General features: G+C 39.7%; 1 protein-coding gene across 3 annotated transcripts in view; it reads left to right on the forward strand.

The window, feature by feature from the left end:
- The first annotated feature begins 2,026 nt into the window (after positions 1–2,026).
- Positions 2,027–22,218, forward strand: part of LOC144494921 (guanine nucleotide-binding protein G(q) subunit alpha-like) — a 196,821-nt gene continuing 176,629 nt past the window's right edge. For 2 of the 3 annotated variants that reach the window (XM_078214524.1, XM_078214526.1), the window contains exon 1: positions 2,076–2,350. In XM_078214524.1, coding sequence (XP_078070650.1) covers positions 2,215–2,350 — 136 coding nt within the window. In that variant the 5' untranslated portion in view covers positions 2,076–2,214. Of the gene's footprint in view, positions 2,351–22,218 lie in introns of all 3 variants that reach the window. The other variant, XM_078214525.1, reaches the window with a different exon arrangement.

The raw sequence follows: 22,218 nt of genomic DNA on the forward strand, positions 1-22,218 counted from the left end.
AACAGAGACCAATAGTTTATCACTTCATGTAATTATATGGCTGCATATATGGAAATATTTACACATACAGCCATGCGTGTTTAACCATGTTGCTGGTGAATTGTTGATAAATTATCGTCAGTTTTAGAAAGAGCCGCTTGCAATTAACGTAATGCAATTATATAATCCGAGTGGTTTAAACAGTGAAACGAAGTGGTTTTTTTCAGATCAAGTAAATTACGATCAACAACCCAAAAAAGGTACATGGCATTTGTCAAACAACTCTCCATATTAAATTTACGTGAAATGTAACATGTTAAATCTGACCTTGAAAGATCATTCAAATGTAGAGACAAAACTTGCTGTACAATGCACAAATGAGATGAATTATTTTCAATACTTAAGTATGACATAGCAACAAGTCGGGTATATCATTCATACAGAACACACCCTTATATTTCTATTGAACGCCGAAAAGTGTCTATTTTCACGAGACAATTCTGTGAACAACTATCCCAAGCACTAAAACTGACGTAAACCAGGGATAATGTCAAATTGTTTAGATTAAAACACGATAGTTTTATAATTGGTACCTGACAACTTGCATGACAAGTATGAAGTCCCACCGCCCCCCACCCACACTCTCTTCTCGTTATCGCTGCGAAAAGCAAGGGCTGGCAGCATCGTGCACCGCTGCACAAATGCCACAAAATGTGCTTTAAAAAAAGACAGCGCCCTTATTGATTATAAAGAACCGAGACGTTAAATGAATCACTTAATTAGTTACCGTTACTATAGCCTTTAAACACTAGCCTCTTCCCCAGAATATAAAGATGGTGAAAGAAACGCAGCAACAATATCCAATACTTTTATATTTAAAACATGTTTTTGTGTTATCGAATCCGGTTGATTAAATGCTACTGTGGCCTCAATGAGTTAATGTCAAGATGGGATTTTCCAATGCACAAAATGATAGCTTGTCGTTTTTGAGTAAAGTTTTTTTGTGTATTTGGATTTGAATTCCTATAAGGAGTGTCTTCTTGTTGCTGCACGGATGTTTATGATCATCGGATGATCTGGGAAAATGCCTTTTGAAATCGTCCATGTCCGAAATGAACATCTCGACACAGTTGGGAGTGTTTTTGACCGACTGTTGTAACATCAAATGATGTCCTGTAGATATACCTCGACAAGAGGAGGAGGGCTGGGAGAGGGAGAGAGAAAGTGGTGGCCGGATTTCCTTTTTCTGTTACGGGTCCATCTCCATGCAGCTAGAATTAATTTAAAAGTCTAATTTCTAGTCAGAAAATCCCACCCCCACCCCCCCCTTTCTGTCCAAATGCATAACATTGTTGTGAATCGAGAGCCAACACGGTTTATAATAAAACAAATCAGGGACAAAGGAGCGATGGAAAAAAAAAAGTATATGCCTGATATAAATGGGAATTTATGTAAAAAAACGCCCACATAGAAATAAAATATTGTAGCTGGAGTGAAAAAGAAACAAAACAGAGGTGGTGCTGTACAACATTTTCATGTCTCTGGTTTGGGTTTTGCTGTGTGTATGTGTGTGTGTTTTAAATGTGTTTCCAAGGTGTGTGCAGTGATTGTGCTTTCACAGCTGCATTCCCAGTCTCTCCGCTCAGAGGGAGGGAGCTGGGAAAGAGCCGCCATATTCGCTCCAGTTTACCACGCCCGTGGATCTAGCGGAAAGCAGCAGCAACAAGACTTCTCCGTCTCTCTCTCTCTCGTCTGCTCTCTCAGACGCTTCACTTCGGAAACTCGCAGACAACGTGACAGGGAAAAGAACTGCCAGCGCCACTGGATCCACCACTGGGCGATTTTTTAAATTTATATATCCATACACCCGTCTTATTTATATGTGAAAAACAAAAGAGCGAAAAGGATTGCCGCAGGATAATAGTTGCATCCCTTCAAAGCGCGAAGAGATCAGCGAGAGAGAGGATCAGAGACCCTCCCTTCCTCAGCTTTTGGATTGCAAAATAATCAGCGTCAGTCCTTCTCAGCCTGTGTTAGGGGGTTTTTTGGGCATTTTTTAAATTGTTTTTTTCCTTCCCCCTCCCCCTCCCTCTCCACCCCCCCCCCCTTAAAAACTCCCAGTGAATTCTCCATGTTTTAGGAAGGTTGTGGAATACTGAGAGAAGACATCCCCTTCCACCTCCAAACACCACACACAGATACACGCACAAACACATACACACACCAGTCGGCTACATGACTCTCGACTCCATCATGGCGTGCTGCCTGAGCGAAGAGGCGAAAGAAGCCAAAAGGATCAACGCGGAGATCGAGAGGCAGCTCCGGAGAGACAAGCGGGATGCGCGACGAGAACTCAAACTCCTGCTGCTCGGTGAGTCTTGTAGGTGGGGGGGTAAAGTTTCACTTCACATTTTTTAAAAAATGGAAATAGTTTACATTTTTAAACATCCCCCGGCTGGGCCGGCTCCACCACGGGAATGTATGTGTTATGTCCCGCTTTTCCTAAGTCAGTCGGATATGTGCAGTGGGGTCGTTAACCTGACATTTGTGCGTGTTTGTTTATTTAATTTCAATGTGGTAAGAGTTTAGTTTGTGGTGACAATGGATTATCCGACATTGCTTTCAGTTCTGGATGCGTAACTCAAGAATGGGAGGGAGTTGAGGCTATTCTTTATTAGTGAGAATATCTTTCGGGGCAAACCAAATAGCCGGCCTATTTTGAAGTGACAATCAGGATTCTTTAAGCCATTTTACATTTGTGCAATATTGTGAACATGTTTCGTCAATTTCTGTAATCTGGCGTGTAGATGGAGTTTTACACCATGTTTATGTCATTGGGATCATGTAGCTATTAACCCCTTCATTTTTCGTTTATACATTGCTAAATGTAAAGGAAATGCTGATACATTTACAGTATGTAACTTGTGTATATTGAGAAATTTGTCTTGAAACATTGCTTATGCGGGGGAAAGCATATATTCTGTGTGCTCGATACATTGGTTCTGTTTTAATACTATAGTTGACATTTTTGGGTGATGTGTTGTTTACTGTGTTTAAGCAAAGCGGGTGCAGGTTGTAATAAAACAAGGATTGTGCAGTTACTGTGGATAAAATAATTGAAATTACCTGAGGAAGTCAACCAATTATTTACATTTTTTGTATGTATGATTCAACTGGGAAGATGTGAGTAAATGCCCCATCAAATGAATGGTTTTTAAAAAAAACTTCTGTCAATCTTTCAAAGTCTTGATGAGCATTTCATAAAATTTGGCTTTCTAAACTCTTTCATGTTGTTTTCTGTTTTGAGAAACAATGTACATTCCTGTAGTTCACACAGGATCAACAGTGTAGCTGGGACAAGCTTTGTAGCAGTTAAAGGCCAAAAGTAAAGTGTCTTCAAGTCAATTGTATAAAGTGCTTTAAGATAAATGCCAATTATATAATTGGGGATATCATTGTGCCTCAGATCAAGTCAGCAATCCTATTACACAAATACAAAATTTTGTCAGAGGGAAGAATTTCCCAGCCAGGTGTAAGGTGTGGGGGTAGGGAGCACAATGGAAATGGCATGATGGTCTCATGCTAAGTGTGGAAGCATATCTTTTAATAAAAGGAGTTTCATGCTTTGGAAATGTATTTTGTTTAAGGTGGTGAAATTATGCACTGTATTTGACTGAGTTGTATTCAGTGGTATTTGTATTCTTGTGTTTAAACTGGAAGTTTTTTAAATCACCAAATTACAAAAAATCATGTATGCAGCAAAGAACAGGAATATCCATGGATCCACCTTTGCATCCACAGGATATCAAATGATCCTGTAAGCAATGACATGGATCCAGGTCAAATTAGATTTCTATTATCTGTTTGGCAGAGAATTGAAGTATATTCATGCACTGAGACATTCCCAATGTGGCTGCTGAGTCCAACTCCTCCACCATACATATCCAAGCTTGTAGTTACTACCCATGAAATCAAATCAGCACAAAATATTACTTGACTGTAATTGATCTATTCTGTCCAGTAAAATAAAAGTTATGAACTCATCATGACTTTACGTATCAGGTTGGAACTGACTATGTGCTCATAACCTCACATCTCCAACATGTTGATTAAGAATAATAGATAAAAATGTGTGGGAGAAGTATCTGTACATGCTACCGAGTTGTTGTTTTGACATGACACATCAAATCTTGTTTCTCTGAGATATTGAGTCTATAGCCTGCCACAAAAGTATTTTACTGTGCTTTCAAATTGATTTTTAGAAGGCTGAACCATCTGATTTTATAGGGATCTGATTTGTATCAGAGTGGATGACATCATAACACCACAGTAGAGCTTAAAATAGCATTTGAAGCTAGAATAACCATTAGTTGCAGCAACATTGGGTTATAAGGTGAAAGTAGAGGAATGCAGATGATGCAATTAAAGATTCCAATGCGGCATCCACAATGACTGTGCCAAGCATCTGGGTTGTACTTTTGGCTGCATTAATGTTCTTGTCAGTGTGAACGAGCATTTGTTCAGAGGTAATGACTGACAAATCTTGAGGTTGGTGTGTGGGTGTTGCTGAACATAATTTATATTAACACTGCTGTATTATTAATAATGAGTATAGATGTTATCATCACTGTTTAACACTCTATAGCAGACCCTTGAATGATACAAATATAATTAGCTATGTCTAGAAATTAGTTACAACTGTCTTTCCATCAATGTTGATAGCTGAAAATGGGGATTTTTTTCATTACGGCATACTTGGACCATGTGAAAAATATAATTTTAGACTTTTAAAATGAAATGATTAAAAGCGTACACCTCACTTTTAAAGTATTGTGGTGATAGGAGTGGCTTTTTATTCTTGAATAAATCTCAGATCAAATGTTTAAACACCGGTGTGGGGCTCCCTGCCTCAAGAGACAGCACTGTTCAGAACTCAATCTCAGTTTTTATTATTTTGTAGTACATTTGGTCAATATAGATCTCTGAATTATAGTTTGTCATTTGTAGCTGGGTACAGCTTATCATATTTGAAGTACCTGAACAGGAAAGATGTTTTGGGATTTTAGTGGATAGGTCCTAAAACCATCAGCACAACAGGCTGTTAAAAAGCAAGTAGGATGTTGGGCACATATATGTTATCCTATTTTCTAAGACATAAAGAACTTGCATTGATACAGTGGCTTTCATGAGCTCTTTGTTCCAAACCACTTGATAACTAATTAAATACTTTAGAAGTTAACTGTTGCAGGAAATATGGCAGCCAAACTGCACGACATCTCATAAGCAGCAATGCGACATTGATCAAGTAACCAGTTTTAGTGCAGTTAGTTGAAGGGTAAATATTGACCAGGACATTGGTACAATCTCCTCTTCAATATGGTACATAGAAGATTTTACGTCTAACCTGAGAAGGCAGACTGGCTGTGGTCTAAAAGTGGCTGGATTATGTACACGAGTACCTGAAACCTGGAATCTGCTGATTCAGTTAAAAGTGCTATACCTGTCATCCAAATCCAGGGAGGACATTTTAAAACTGTATTTGATCCTGGTGGGACTGCATCTGTATTTCAGTGTGCAGTTTGTTCTTTGCAGCAGAGGGTACAGAGGTGGGGTACTATGTTCTTCGTCCAAGAACTTAAAGCAATGGCATGTAAGGTAAGGTTGATTGCCCTAGGTCTTTTTGCTGTGAAAATAAAATTAATGAGAGGAAGTATGATTTTTAAATTGTCAAGGGTATACACAAGTTGGATTCAGGTGAAACGTTTTGCATACCATGTCACATTTCTAAATTTAAGGGAAGAGAAATGCAGAAGCAATTATTTTTCACTAAAATAGATGGTAAGAATGTGGAGTGGATTATCAGCACGAGTGATGGAATGAGATACCTTTAATTTTGTTTTAATCCTTTGTAGGATGTGAATGTGACTAGCAAGGTGAATATTTGTTGCTCATCAATAATTGTCCTTGAGAAGGTGGAGGTGAACTGCCCTTTTGAACTGTTGCAGCCCTTCTGATGTAGCTACACCACTGTTGTTAGGGATTCAAGAAGGAATTGAACAAGTCTTGTCAACAAAATTTTTGATTTATTAGAAATAAATGAGGGACTATTGTGTGTAGCTGAGCTAGATGTATTAATTGTCCTTCCTCCCTGAAACACTCATATTTACTGTAAACCTGTCAAATTCAGCCAATCTGGTATTGCTTTTAAGATCTGTCATTTTTGGGGTGTATTTTAATTGAACTGATTTTTAGTTGTAAGGTCAGAGTAGACTTTGGGACAGTAATCCTTGTTTCTGCAACAGAATAATTGGAATTGTGCTGTGTTCTACAAATATATAACATTTATGTTATCAGTGTATTATGAAGTTAAATTTCTTTTAAGACAGGATTTTGTGATGTCAATAAAAAGCATCAGTTTGTATCTAGTGTAGCTTTAAAATTGATTGCAGTTTTTTTTCATAATATATTAAAATACATAGTTCTGGTCACAATTCACTTATTCGTAAAAGTGATCGTTTGTCATTTTGGGCTGCATTACATTCTTATTATGCTAGCTTAAAAAGTGTTTGACATTTGGCATATCTGAGTCTGATCCAGTGATGACATCAATTGATCGATAATTTATTTTTGCTTTTGGGTGCACCAAGTGATTGGAGTGTCCATACTATTATGCTAGTTAAGATCATTAGACATGGAATATGACCTGCTGTTTTGCATGGTTTGGTGCCAAATAATATTTAACTTCAGAGTTCTGTTATGAATAGTTTTCTCACATTGAAGTGGGCTTATTGAACACACTTCGGTTTTGAAGTAAGTGTCCGTGATATCCTTACATATAACCTGAAGGCATGTAGGACTATGTGACAAGTACTGTACAACTACATTTTCCTTTAGACAGTAAATTGCAGAAGGAAAGAACTTGTGAAGTATTTTGGAATGTCATGAGCGATATGAAAAGATGCTCTAAATTTGTTGAATTATTTTTGATGTGCAGTCTGTTATGTGGGTGAACACAGCAGCCAATTTACAAATCAAAGCCTCCCAAACAGCAAATGAAATGAAGCACAATGCATTTGGTGGTGTTGGTGGAAGGACTATTATTGTTTAAAACTATTCTCTGCACCGAATAGTTTCATTTTTTTTTAACATCATATGAATCCCTGCAGTAAACAGACTGGGTCTCATCTGAAAGATGGCACTTCTGACATTGCAGCAACAACAGTAATAATTTACAAGCATGTAGCATCTTTAATGCAGTAAACTAGCCCTGGTGTTTTATAGGAATGTTATCAAACAAGATTTAACACAGTCACTTAAGATACTAGGAAAGATGACCAAAGACCTCAATTGGTCAAAGACATCAATTTTAAGAATTGTCTTAAAATAGGAAAAAGGGGTGGAGAGGTTAATGGAGGAAATTCCAGAACCTGGGGCTTTGGCAGCTGACGAGACACCCACCAATGGTGGAACAATTTAAATTGGGTTGCTCAAGAGGCCAGAATTAGAAGTGCAGGTAACTCTGAAAGTTGTGGAGTTCGAGGAGGTTACTGACCTAAGGAGCCACAAGGCTATAGAGGGATTTGAAGACCCGGATCTACACTGAGTGTTCGCCAAGATTATGTACTTAAGTCATGGAATGGGATTCCTAGCTCTCTGACATTGAGGCTGTTAGACTGCTTTTATGTTCTAATTTAGTTTGTTACTTTAAACACTAGAGTGTACAGTCATGCAGTTTTAACAATGCATTGGCAGGTTTTTATTGAAACACCACACTTGATGATACCAGTGTGAGCGCAGCATATTGGAGTCCCACTTACACCTTTGATCTCTATATTTCACAGGCACCTCCAAGAAATCATATTGCATCTTAAATGTATTCAAGGAAATTAGAATAACAATATGTAGCTAGTAACATTTTTCCATTTGTTCTTGAGATGTGAGCATCACTGGCAAGGTCAGCATTTATTGCCCTTGAAAAGGTGTTCATGAGCTGCATTCCTGAACTGCTGCAGTCCATGTGGTGTCAGTAGATTCACAGTGCTGTGAGGAAGAGAGTTCCATGATTTGGACCTCGTGTCAATGAAGGGACGGTGATATAGTTCCAAGACAGGATGTTGATTGACTTGGAAGGGAACTTGCGGGTGGTGGTGTTCCCACGTGAGTTTTGAGAGCTTTCTAGAGGTCATGGGGTTGGAAGATGCTATCAAAGGACCCTGGGTGAGTTGCTGAAGTGCATCTTGTATATGTATATGCAGAGTGCTGCCACCACCTGTCAGTGGAGGTGGAAGTAAAATGGTGGATGGTGTGCTGACGACGCAGATAGCTTTGTCTTGGATGGTGTTGGAACAGCTCATTTGTTTAAACTGCACTCATCCAGGCAAGTGGAGAGTATTCCAGTACACCCCTGATTTGTGCCTTGTACGTGGTGGGCATGCTTCTAATTGTCCCATTACTATGGCTATATTTCATAAGCTTTTGTCATAATTTTATTACTTTGATTATATTGTCCTCGTCTCTTCCCATTCTTCACAAATAAGAGGCCAAGGTAAGATATTGCTTACATTAATTTCATCATTCTCCCTGAGAAGACCTTGCCTTAAGCCTACTTTAGTAATGCGTCCCATGCTCAACAGAAGGCTATTTTAACTCATCATGTTCTGAACCCCCATATAGCTGAGGATATCAAGGTACTCTGTCAACTCTCATTCCCTCAAAGCGAGAGCTAACTAACCTAAGCTGAGGTTTGGAAAAGACACAGTTTGGTGTACCCTCTCATAATTTGTTTTCCAGTTGTGTCTGTCCAAATTTCCCATCTTTAAGAATGGTTGAAAAGTTTTTGCTGTTTGTGATAGTTATTGTGACAGGAAAAGTTTTAAAACATGAAATCGTAATGTGTCATTGTTGTAATGTAGGAAATAGGGTAGCCAATTTGTATGTAGTAGGCTTCCACAAACAGCAATGTCATAATGACCACATATTTTTCATGTTGTTGGAGAGATGAATATTGTCATGATTCCGGGATATCTTCACTGAATAAGATCCTCACTAGTTAAATCAAGACATGTCAGGAGGGAAGGGCCTGGAACTTCCTGGTGAAATTAAAAATTAAGTGATCTGATTCTTGAGTGCTCCAGTGTATTTATTAATGCCCAGGGATGAGGCACCAATGAGCGTGAAGGTAGTCAAAGATGAACGGGCGGCACGGTAGCACAGTGGTTAGCACTGCTGCTTCACAGCTCCAGGGACCTAGGTTCGATTCCCGGCTTGGGTCACTGTCTGTGTGGAGTTTGCACATTCCCCTCGTGTCTGCGTGGGTTTCCTCCGGGTGCTCCGGTTTCCTCCCACAGTCCAAAGATGTGCGGGTTAGGTTGATTGGCCATGCTAAAATTGCCCCTTAGTGTCCTGGGATGTATAGGTTAGAGGGATTAGTGGGTAAAATATGTAGGGATATGGGGGTAGGGCGTGGGTGGGATTGTGGTCAGTGCAGACTCGATGGGCCGAATGGCCTCTTTCTGTGCTGTAGGGTTTCTATGATTCTATGATACAAATGTCACCTGAGAGTCTTGGTTTGGGTCAGGACCTCAACATGACCGAAATCTATGGCTCAGAAAGGTTGGAATTCTGCCTCTCAGGAAATTAACTTTAGTTATTGCATTGACTTTCTTCCAATCTTCCTCAATTATTTCTTTTAAAGGATGAAGATGTTCAATGGTGTCATCAAGAAATTATCTCTCGATTATTCTTGATCAGTAGTTCCAAACTTTAACATTCTGTGAACCCTTTTCATTGAAATACCAAATTTTGTGAACCCCCTCCTAAAACTAATTATTTTCTAGGGATTTTCTTCCTTACTTGAGTATAAATTATAAAAGATGTGATCTTGGAAATATAAAATTTGTTTTTCTTGACACTTTATTGTGCACTTCAATAATTGCATTATGACATTTCATTATTTAGCAAAATACAATAAGTGAAGGATGGTTACCTAACACAAATTAGATGCACGAAAGTAAACCTCATTACTTATAACATTGCTAGACTCCAGGTGTAATTGATGGGGGAATGCGCCCAGTCATTTCCATTCTGGCCAGATTATGTTGCCAGTCACCACCAAATGGAGCCTTTAATATTTTGTGTGAGGGCACAAGTCTGGAAAGATTCACTAAAGGCAACTTCAATCTTCTGCCATCAAGAGAAGTTGCACCCTACTATTCCAATGTGTACGAGTCCTCCCCAGCGCTTCGATGATGCGTCAAGGAACTTGAGAGGGAATGGGTGGAAGATCTGGAGAAGAGATCCCAGAGAAAGGGTAAGGGCCCTGCGCCATAGACATGGTGAGTCTCTGTGGCTCAGGGCTATTCCCCTTCTGACCCACCTCTAAATGTTGAAGTCCCCCTTCAAGGAAGAAAAGCCTAGTACATACCTGTAAGTCATTTAGTTATTATAGGTGTCAGTTTTCCATATTTTTCATGCACTGCCTCTTTTGATGAATTTCTGATTGTGTTTGCTGATGAAACTCTGCATTTTTAACTTCTCCAATAACACTTGAGGCTGAGACCCTCTGGTATGTCCGAGGAGTCCATTTTTTGTGTGCACGTAAGGAATTATCTATACTTGTGTATAATGCTAATGGCTCCTGCACTTCCTTAGGCTCTGCAAGTAAGATGTAAATGAAGCCTTTTTTCAGAAAATGAGGGGTGGCATAGTGATTAGCACTGCTGTCTCACAGTGCCAAGGACTGTGTTCAATTCCCGGCTTGGGCCGCTGTCTGTGTGGAGTTTGCACATTCTTCCCGTGTCTGCCTGGGTTTCCTCCGGGTGATCTGGTTTCCTCCCACAGTCTGAAAGACATGCTGATTAGGTACATTGGCCAGCTAAATTCTTCCTCGGTGTACCTGAACAGGCACCGGAGCGTGGCAACTAGGGGATTTTCACAGTAACTTCATTGCAGTGTTAATGTAAGCCTACTTGTGACTAATAAACTTAATAAACAGTTTTCCTACCTATGATTTCAATTTGAGAAATTCCTTGTTGCCATCCATAATTTTCTCTATTAAGCAGTGTGTGTTTTGTTGTAGTTTCAACTTATTAGATCATTAACGTATTGTAACTTTTCTGCTTTATTTATCTTTCAATATACAAAATGATTATTCTAAGTTCAGGATCAAATGCACCCATTTTAGATATTTAATTGAAACATTACTGTCACACTATTTTGTTGCTTATTTGTTAAAGTCTGTATGTAAGTGGCTAAAGATTTAAAAATCACACTGCCAATGCTTTCTGTGATCTACAAAGTTTATTTCATTCCTATTATCTTTTATTACCGAATGCTTCAGAATTTAAGAAATGCTTTATTTGGCACTATGGCGGAAAATAATCTTGATGCAAAATGCCGAAAACGCCACAACAAAAAGTATCATATTGTTCAATCACTTTTTGCAGTCAATGACCAAGACAAAGTGCTCACTATTCAATATTTAAGTGGATTTTTGTGCAGCAATTTATGGTAGTTAGACATTCCAGCATGGGGGATCATGGCAAGCAACAGTCTGTCTCTTCAACTATTGTCCTATATACTTGTTAATAATAGTAATCCCTGATAATCTTACCCTTATCTTTGTGCCTAATACAAAATATATGGAAATTCTTCCTTCGTAAGACAATGCCTCCAGATCCAGCTCTCCTCCTCACTCCACGCAAATTAATTTTGTTACGAGAGTTTCAAAAAATTAATAAACCAGCACTCTCAGAAATGACACTTTTGTGTTTTTATGTTTCCTCCCTGTGATACAAATGAATGGAATGCTAGGTGGAGTTGTGGTTAATTCATGGCAAGTTCATGCCACACAACACCTCCAATGTAACTAATTCTATATAAATATACTTAATGCATCTGGGTTTCATTTTTCACAAGTACGACTCATTTATGATCCAAACATATGTAAAGATGTGAAATTTCAATATAATTAATGTATTTATTCAGCTGCTTTGAAGTAAAGAATTTAGTCATAGAATCACAGAATTGTTATGGCACAGAAATTTGGCCCATTATATGAAGAAGGGGCTTAGAGCTTCGAAAGCTTGTGTGGCTTTTGCTACCAAATAAACCTGTTGGACTTTAACCTGGTGTTGTTAAACCTCTTACCATTATATGTACACCAGCTCTTTAAATGAGCATTGACTTAGTACTTTTCCTCATACCCCTGATGATTTTTAAAAATTCAGATAATCATCTAATGCCCTCTTGAATGCATCGATTGAACCTGGCTCCACCACATGTCCAGGCAGTGCATTCCAGACTCGAGTCATTCACTGTGATTTTCTTACATCACATTTGCTTCTTTTGTAGATCACTTTAAATTTGTATCCTTTTATGAGTGGGAACAGTTTCTCGCTTTCTACTTAATCCAGCCCTGTCATGATTTTGAACAGTCATCATTACGAGGGAGAAAGTGTTAGAAAAAGTATTAAAAAACATAAAGGTAGACAAATCCCCAGGGCCAGATGGCATCTATCCCAGATTACTGACGGTGACAAGAGATGAAATTGCTAGGCCTCTAACAGAAATCTTTGTTTCCTCGTTGGCCACAGGTGTGAGATCTCACAGGATTGGAGAATAGCCAATGTTGTCCCATTATTTAAGAAGGGTACCAACCCGGGTAATTATAGGTTAGTGAGCTTGACATCAGTGATAGTGAAATTGTTGGAGAAGATTCTTAGAAGTAGGATCAATACACATTTAGAACTGAATCGTCTTATTAGCGACAGACAGCATGGTTTTGCACGAGAGAGGTTATGTCTCACTAATTTGATTGTGTTTTTTGAAGAGGTGACAAAAATGATTGACGAGAAGAGCCATGGATGTCATCTACATGGACCTCAGTAAAGCATTTGACAAGGTCCGTCATGGCAGGCTGGTGCAAAAGGTTAAATCACAAGGGATCCGGGGTGAACTAGCTAGATGGATTCAGAACTGGCTTGGCCATAGATAACGGGGGGTAGTGGTGGAAGGGTGTTTTTCTGAATGGAGGTCTGCAGCTAATGGTGTTCCGTAGGGATTAGTGCTGGGACCTCTGCTGTTTGTAATATATATAAATGACTTGGAAGAAAACGTAGCTGGTCTGATTAGCAAGTTTGCGGATGATATTCAGATTGTTGGAGTTGCGGATAGTGATGAAGCTTATCAGAGACTGGAAAATTGGGCGGAGAAATGGCAGATGGAATTTAATCTGGACAAATGCAAGGTGATGCATTTTGGTAGATCCAATTCACTTGGGAGCAGTAAAATAAATGGCAGAACCATCAGGAGCATAGACACACAGAGATCTGGGCTTGCAGGTCCACAGATCCTTTAAAAGTAGTAGCACAGGTGGAAAAGGTGGTGAAGAAAGCATATGGCATGCTTGCCTTCATTGGACAGGGCATCAAATATAAAAGTTGGCAAGTTATGTTACAGTTATGTAAAATGTTGGTTCGGCCACATTTGGAATACTGTGTCCGATTCTGGTCATAACACTACCAGAAAGATGTGGAGGTTTTGGAGAGAGTACAGAAAAGGTTTACCAGGATGTTGCCTGGGATGGAGGGTATTAGCTATGAGGAGAGATTGAATAAACTGGAATTATTCTCCCTGGAGAGATACAGGCTGAAGGGCGACCTGATAGAGGTTTATAAAATTGAGTGACATAGGATAAACAGTTGGAGGTTTTTACACAGTGGGTGGTGGTGGCATAGAATACACTGCCAAGTAAGGTGGTTGAGAAAGACATGTTAGTGACGTTTAAGACTTATCTGGATAGACACATGAACAGAAGGGGAATAGAGAGATACAGGTGATTGGTCAAGGTAGGACAATATGATCGGCACAGGCTTGGAGGGCCGAAGGACCTGTTCCTGTGCTGCACTATTCTTTCTTCCCTTTGTACCTCAATCAAATCTCCTCCCAGCCTTCTCTCCAAGGAGAACAGATTCACCCTCTCCAATCAGTCTTCACCACCTAAAGTTTCTCATCCCTGGAACCATTCTTGTAAAACACTTCTGTTCTGTACTCCAATATGTCCACATCCTTCCTATAATGTGGCGCCCAGAACTGCACAGTATTCGAGCTGTGGTGAATTAGTGTCTTGTATAAGTTCAGCATAACCTCATTGCTCTGATATTCTTATGCCCCTATTAATAAAGCTCAGGATAATGTATGCTTGGTTAACAGTTCTTTCCATCTGTCCTGCCACCTTCAATGAATTATTTACATACATGCCCTGGTCCCTTTGTTCCTCCACCTCCTTAAGAATTGTACCTTTTATTTTATATTGTCTCTCCATGTTCTTCCTGTCAAAATGTATCACCTCACACTTCCCTGCACTGAGCTTCATCTGCCATCTTGCTGTCCATTCTACCATCTTGGACATGTTCTTTGAAGTTCTATACTGTCCTGAGTTTACAATGAGTCCATGTTTTGTGTCATCTGCAAACATTGAAATTGTCCCCTGTATTCTAAGATCTTGATCATTAATATAAATCAGTGAAAGCAAGAATCCCAATAGTGATCCCTGGGGAGCTCCACTACAAACCTTCCTCCAGCCTGAAAAATAATCATTACTTACTGCTACTTATTACTCAGCTAATTCCGTATCCATGCCCTTTCTAATCTATGAGCTAAAATTTTTTTCACAAGTCTGTGGTGTGGCACTGTATCAAACGCTTTTTGGAAGTCCATGTACACCACATCAGCCCCCTCTGTTACCTCTTCAAAAAGCTCTAGAAAGTTACTTAAACATGATTTTCCTTGAAGAAATCCATGCTGTCTCTACCTAATCAACACACGTTTTTTCATGGGACTGCTAATTCAATCCTGAATAATTGTTTCTAGAAACTTCCCCACCACTGAAGTTAAACTGCTTGCAACATTTTTTGAACAATGGTGTAACGTCTACAATTCTTCAGTTCTCTGGTATCTCCTTGATTACAGAGAAGAATGGAAGATTATGGCCAGTGCTCCTGCAATTTCCCCACTCAATTCCTTCAATACTCTGGGGTGTGCTTAGAGCTTTGCACTGGGATGCGAAGGGGGTGTAGGAGCCGAAGTAAACTGGTGAAGCCGGCTTCAGAACACTTGGGCGCTATTGTGCAGGGCATCCTGATCAGATGGTAAACCGAGAGACGCCTCGCCAGCGAGGGTGGCGGGGGGGGGAGGGGGGGGAGAGAGCTGTCCAGGACCCAATAACTACATTTTAAATGCTGTCAATTCTATGTGAATAGGCTTCATGCCCTTTCTGGGCACAAAGCCATTCTCGCCAGCAAAATAGGGCACAAATCGGATTTTTGACCTTGCATGCTATCTTCCTGACCGGCACAGAAAGCTGGTAAGATCCACCCATGGCGTTTGCAGTTAGACAGTTCCAGGAGAAATGCCAAGAACAGAGCATGAACCTGTGCACTGTGTTTGTTGACGAAACCAAGATCTCTAACACAGTCAGCAGTGAATACCTTTTGAAGGTAATGGAGAAATTTGGCTGTCCTGATAAATTCATTAAAGTGATTTATCCGTTCCATGATTGTATGTCTATGCGTGTCCTGGCTGATGGGTGAGTCTTCTACCATTGTTAATTGGGTTAAACAGCGCTGCATGTCAGCAAAAAACCTTTTCAGCATGTTTTTTGCTCCCATACTCGTGCCTTGCATATAGTGTTCCTGTCATCAAAATCAGATATCGCATGAAAGGGAAGCTGCACAATCTGATGTCTCCAGACAAAATCAGTCATAAAGTGACTTTGTGAACAGTTTCCTGTTTGCTGCTGACTGTGCACTAGCCAGTGCAGAGCTGGAAATGCAGTGTAGCATGAATGCTTGTGACAGTTTGAGCCTTATGGTCTGCACAAAGGAAACTGAAGTAGCATACCAACTTGCTCCAGGAAAGTACTGTCTCAGGCCCAAGGTTTCAGTTCTTGAGCAGAACCTGTCAGTAGTTGATAAATTCATTTATCTCAGCAATGCATTCTCTCACAAGTCACAGGAAAGAATTGCCAAAGCAACTGTAGACTTTGACAGACTTCAAATATCAGTTTGGAAATGAAGAAGAGTAGTAATTCTGCCTACCAAAGTTGCTTCATCCACGATCCTTTGTCGTTTCTTGCGGCCTTGGGCAGAGCAGGAGCCATACCAAGCTGTGATTCAACCAGAAAGAATGCTTTCCATGGTGCATCTGTAAAAGTTGGTGAGAGTCATAATGGACATACCAAATTTCCTTAGCCTCCTGAAAAAGTAGAGGCATTGTTGGGCTTTCTTAACTATGATGTCAGCATTGGGGCGACCAGAACAGGTTGTTGGTGATCTGGACACCTAAAAACCTGAAGCTCTCGACCATTTCCACTTCATTCCCATTGATATGGACAGGGGCAAGTCCTCCATTACGCTTCCTGAAGTTGATGACTATCTCCTTCGTTTTGTTGACATTGAGGGAGAGATTGTCATCGCACCAGTTCACCAGATTCTCTATCTCTTTCCTGTACTCTGTCTCGTCATTGTTTGAGTTCTGACCTACAACGTTGGTGTCATCAGCAAACTTGAAAATTGAGTTGGAGGGGAATTTGGCCACACAGTCATAGGTGTTAAGGACTATAGTAAGGGGCTGAGGACACAGCCTTGTGGGGCACCGATGTTGAGGATGATTGTGGATGAGGTGTTGTTGCTTATCCTTACTAATTGCTGTCTGTGGGCTAGGAAGTTCAGGATTCAGTCGCAGAGGGAGGAGCCGAGTCCCAGGCCATGGAGTTTGGAGATGAGTTTCGTAGGAATAATGGTGTTGAAGGCTGAACTGTAGTCAGTAAATAGGAGTCTGACATGGGTGTCTTTGTTATCTAGGTGTTCCAGGGTTGAGTGCAGGGCCAGGGAGATAGAGTCTGCTATGGACCTGTTGCGGTGGTAGGCAAACTGTAGTGGATCCAGGCAATCTGGGAGGCCAGAATTGATTTGTGCCATGACCAACCTTTAGAAGCACTTTATAATGATGGATGTCAGAGCCACCAGATGATAGTCATTAAGGCATGCTGCTTGGCTTTTCTTTGGTACCAGGATGATGGTCATCATCTTGAAGCAGATGGACCTCAGATTGTTGTAAAGAGAGGTTGAAGATGCCTGCGAATACCCTGTCAGCTGATCCGCGCAGGTACTCCATTCGGGCCACTTTCCGTAGATTGACCTTGGAGAAGGCTGCCCTGACATCTGCAATGGTGACCTCTAAGGCTTCGTGGGTGGAGGGCATCTCTCTCTGACCTATTGCTCAAAACTGGTATAGAATGCGTTGAGCTCATCAGAGGGGTGTGCTGGCGATTTTACACGCCTTCATCTTGTAGCCTGTTATGCCCTGCAGATCTTGCCATAGTTTGCAGGGTCTGTGTGGCTAGACTGGGACTCGAGCTTGGTCCACTGCTGTCCTTTGACATCTTTTGATGGATCTACTTAAATCATATCTGGCTTTCCTGTATCGGTCAGGGTCATCTGACTTGAACACCTCAGACCTAGACTTCAGCACAAATTGCATATCCCTGTTCATCCATGGTTTCCAGTTGGGAAACATGCGGATTTGCTTCTTTGGTACAATCTTCAGCACACTTACTAATGAAGTCAGTTACTGTGTTGGCGTACTCGTTCAGGCTGGTCGCAAAGTTTTTAAATGCTGACTAGTCTCCTGACTCTAAACAGTCCTGTAGGAGATCATCCGATTCCTCAGACCAACATTGCACGACTTTCTTTGACGGATTCTCACATTTTCAGTTTTTGCTTGTAAGACAGAAGCAGGAGCACATCCTCTATTCAATGAGTATTGCTGAAAAAAAGAGTCCTGTCAAAGCTTTTAGTCTTGCATGCACCAGAACATTTAGCAAGAATACTGATATAAGGGATCACGACAATATATACTGTATGAGAAGGAAGTGCTAATTGGTTACCAGTCGACTCTGATAGTGGTGTTGCCATGGAGAATGTATCAGGTGACTTGCAGTTAACTGCCATACATTGTTTGAAATTTAAATTGGGTAGTTTGACCCTAATTGGTCAAGGTCCAGACTATCTTCGAAAGGCAGAGTATCTTAAAAATTTGAGCAACAGGCGAAGCCATCTGTTTTATGCTGTTACCATGTTGTAGTTACATGAATGCTGTGCGCCATTAAACAGGATGTTGCCGCCAAGACAAGAAGACGTTCTACCTATCACACAAATGAGTGATGTGATGTATGAATTTCAGTGCCAGTGTGATGCTCAGTATGTAGGCCGTACAACCCAAAGACTGATCACATCAAACAGCATGTTTCAGCTGCTTTTTGCAACCAGCAAGGTCTGGACTGTACCTAACTAGTCTATGCATGCAAAACTCAAAACACAATTGGAGACATTTTGCTAAGTAATTCTCAGTGTGCTAATAATTTTGCTGACAACCAATAAGATTGCCAGTCAGGCTTGTAGTGTGGTGCATTTGTATGTATAGAAACTATATCTGTGTGCAGACAGGTACACGCATTGTGCCTGTTTCAGCTAAACAAAATGGGTGACAGCCATTCGCTGACTCATTCCCCGAGCAATGCCTTGACCAATCAAGGGTCAAACTGTCTGGTTTAAATTTCAAGCAATGCTTGGCAGTTAACTGTCAGGCATCAGGTGTATTCTCCATGGCAATATTTCTATCAATCAGAGTCTACTTGTCAACTGATCAGCACTTCTCACGTAAATTGTTGTTCCCCTTTTATAATGCAAGAGCTAGATAAAAAGCTTTGCCATGTTTCTTTTTCGTACTACCCAAGTTCTGTATTACCAAATGACTTCTATTAGAACTTGGTATGTAAGCTAATCAGCTATGTGACATATTTGTCTAGCTTTTTGCATATCATTATGATAGAAATCACACATGTATAATATGTATTAAAATAGAACACAATCCACAACAGCATTAATGCTTTTTGAGGAGTGCCCTAGTAATCACTTACGTTATTAAGAAAATATATCTGGCACAGTAATCAATTTTAGAGTATGAGACTAACATGAGAGATATTGTTCAATACTCAGATCTAATGTTCATATTTTTGATGCCAAGTATGTTAAAGTTGGTTTACAGAAGTGAATTTTACAAAAATTGCCCAAATCAGCTTAAGTAGGTCAAGTACTATTTTGCATTTTGCAGAATATGTATGTTGTTTTCCATTAACTTCAGGAAAACTATTTTTAGTTGCAGAAGGCTTAATATTTTACAGGTGAGTAAAATATAGAATTAGATTTTGTTTAAAAAAAAAATGATTGCATACTAATAACCTAAAACAAATGGATTGAAGGAACAGATTGAGTACATGCTGTAAACTTTGAGGAAATAAATGTGGTGTTGAAAATTGGGAGATGCTGCACAGTATCAGGAGAATGACATGCAGAAAATGACCCAACTCTTTAATATGATCTACAGCTAACTGGCCTACTTAGTTACTTTGCCAGGTCTATAATTAAATCAACAGGCCACTGAATATGGAGAATGCAGACGCCTCAGTTTTTGTAAATCATGCTGTGAAAATGCTGCTGAAAGTTATATAACATAATTTAGTGAGTAGGTTTTGTTTTTAGAAGCAGGAATGGTAATGATTTGTGAGTAGGCAATAAAAATGGAAAGAAGTTCAACTCTGCTTCTCAGTATTCAATGGTGTTTGAAAGAATAAAGAATAGAAAACTTGATTTCTCCTCCTGAAAAATCTTGGAATTGATGGAAAAGACATGCACAGTATTAGGCATCTTAGCAGAGAACAGTGTGGAAATCAAGTTGTAATTCCAGCTATTGGCAAATATTTAATTCACTTTGCTCTGCAAGATTAAAGATGCTCACTGCAAATAAAACACCGTGGAGTTGCTGGAACTTGTGAAACTAAAGTTAAAAACTGCAGATGCTGGTAGGGAAAAATTAAGTTATGACAATTGTGGAAATTAAGTTACGACAAACAACTCTGTCAAATAATGGAAAATGTTTATTAGCAAACAAGGCCTTCAGTGAGGCCAGCACTTGCGTACTCCGGATAAGAGATTATTCTAACCTTGCGTCAGTTCCATAGACGCTGCATTCCAGGGCTAGGACACAGGATGAAAATAAAGACCAGTTACCATGACAAATACCAAAAAACAAGATATTTTGACATGTTATGCTAATGAAGGAGACAGTTTTCTACTGGATAAGAAAGGGCAAAAAACTATGCTATGATTGGTGGACTATGCATGCAAATGAAGGATTAGAAAGTTGCTCGTTTCTCATTTGCTATAATTAACTATAACTGCTAAGTATCTGTATGAATTGACAGAACACCACAGTGAAAGTCACTGTGTCTGTTGCTAGTAGGTAATAAAAAGCTTAAAAGATTTGAGTACTCACCATACATTATTTTGGTTCGTCCTCAACAACAGTACAAGTTAAAACAAGTGGACCTTCTCCATGTTGTGTTAGCTCAATGTTATCAGAATTACAGAGCTCTTGCTTTCAGGCTTTTCTCTACCTGGTTGATGCTCTATAACTAAAAAGCTGACCAAAATAAATATTTTTGTTAAGAGCTTCCATTTCATTGAGGGGGCTTCAGACTAATCCACAGCCAACAACCTGCTTTGAAAGCTGCATCACAGCAGCTGGGACAATCCGCAACATTCTTTAAAAAAACATTAATTCACTCCATCTCCCAATGTTAAAGGGCCCTTTTAAAAATTCCAGGATCTGGACTTGGATTTTAATCTTTTCCAAAAAAGTAATCTTGGGGTGTACCTTATCTGTGTACCAAATTTTGTTGAAATCCATCCATTAGTTTTTGAGAGGTATTGTTCACAAACAGATGAACAAGCTAATGAATGGGTGAAAGTGTGCGCAGCACCCAGCTTTAATGGCAGAAGTAAGGCATTAAGAAAATGGACTAAATTCAGAAGAGAAGTGAAGCAGAGTGTGCTATATCATTCAGTTTTGTCAGTGTTTGTTGAAAGACAGTTTGGGTGGCTTATAACTTTGGTTCCAAATAAGTGAGAAATTGTTTGTAAAGTACAACACAAAAACAAACCAATTTGGCCCAACCAGTGTATATTGTTTATATAAATAGTGTCCTATTTCAATGTATGTGCTTTGTTCCTGTGACCCTTTTATACCTTGACACGTACCTGTGATGCAATAGATTAGACTCAATGAAAGATTATAAGAAATATTTGAAAAGTGAATCAGTTTGGAATATTACTTCAATGTTAATACAAGTTTCTTGATAATTATAAAGAAAAATGTTAACAAAAATCAGTGCTGGTGTGAGCAATATGGAAATGCAACTAAACAAGTAGATAAAATTGAGTTAATTTGTCTCCGAACAAACAGATTAATGAAGTAAAGAGTTAAGTGGAGGATAGAAAAATGATACATGATATAAATAAGTTTGCAGGCTCTTCTTGTTTGCATCCTTTAACTACTTGTCATCATGATATTGTCAACTTTTTCTCATAATTTTGAGTGTCCATGCTTAATATTTGTTGTGCTTAAGTAAACTTGTCAAACTCATTGCCCTATCATGAGTCTCTGTGGAACAGCTATTTGAGCAGTGTGTCAGTTTGGCCATCATTTGGATTCTTGCTTTAAATTTATTTTCATTTTCCAACAAGTTATTTTTTAATTCTAAAATTTCAGTTTAATGATTTTGTATTTTTGTTTAGTCACCTGGAAGCAATTTGAAGGTGAGGTCAGGGGAACCGAAAAGTCTGGCTTTGCCCCAATTTGGGCATGTTCCTGCCGTCTTCAATCTTTAGGATGGCAGGCAGATGACAGATTTGGGAGGGGGCTGTTAAAAGGGTTTTAATTGAAAAAAAATAAACAAATATGAGCAGCAAAGGTGTGGTGGTGGGCGGGGGTGCCTTCATCAGAAGACTTATTCATTCTGATGGTGGGCACCCTCCCTTGAAGGCCCAGAGACCTATGCGCCTCCTTCGCTCCTACCCCTGGGACACCAACCAACCCCTGGCATGCATGTGCCAACACAGTCCCTGGCACATTGTTGCAGTGCCTCCTCTAAACATTGCAGCATTGGGCCTGGAGGGCTTTTGGCCAACCTGATTGGCTATCATGCAGGTGCAGCAAGGAATTAGGAAAGCAAATTGTATGTTGGCCTTCATAGCAAGATGATTTGAGTGCAGTAGTAAAAATGACCTGTTGTAATTGTATAGAGCCTTGGTGAAACTGGACCTGAAGTACTCTGTACAG

The sequence above is a fragment of the Mustelus asterias genome, chromosome 6 (genome assembly GCF_964213995.1).
Source record: "Mustelus asterias chromosome 6, sMusAst1.hap1.1, whole genome shotgun sequence".
NCBI classification, from domain to species: Eukaryota; Metazoa; Chordata; class Chondrichthyes; order Carcharhiniformes; family Triakidae; genus Mustelus; species Mustelus asterias.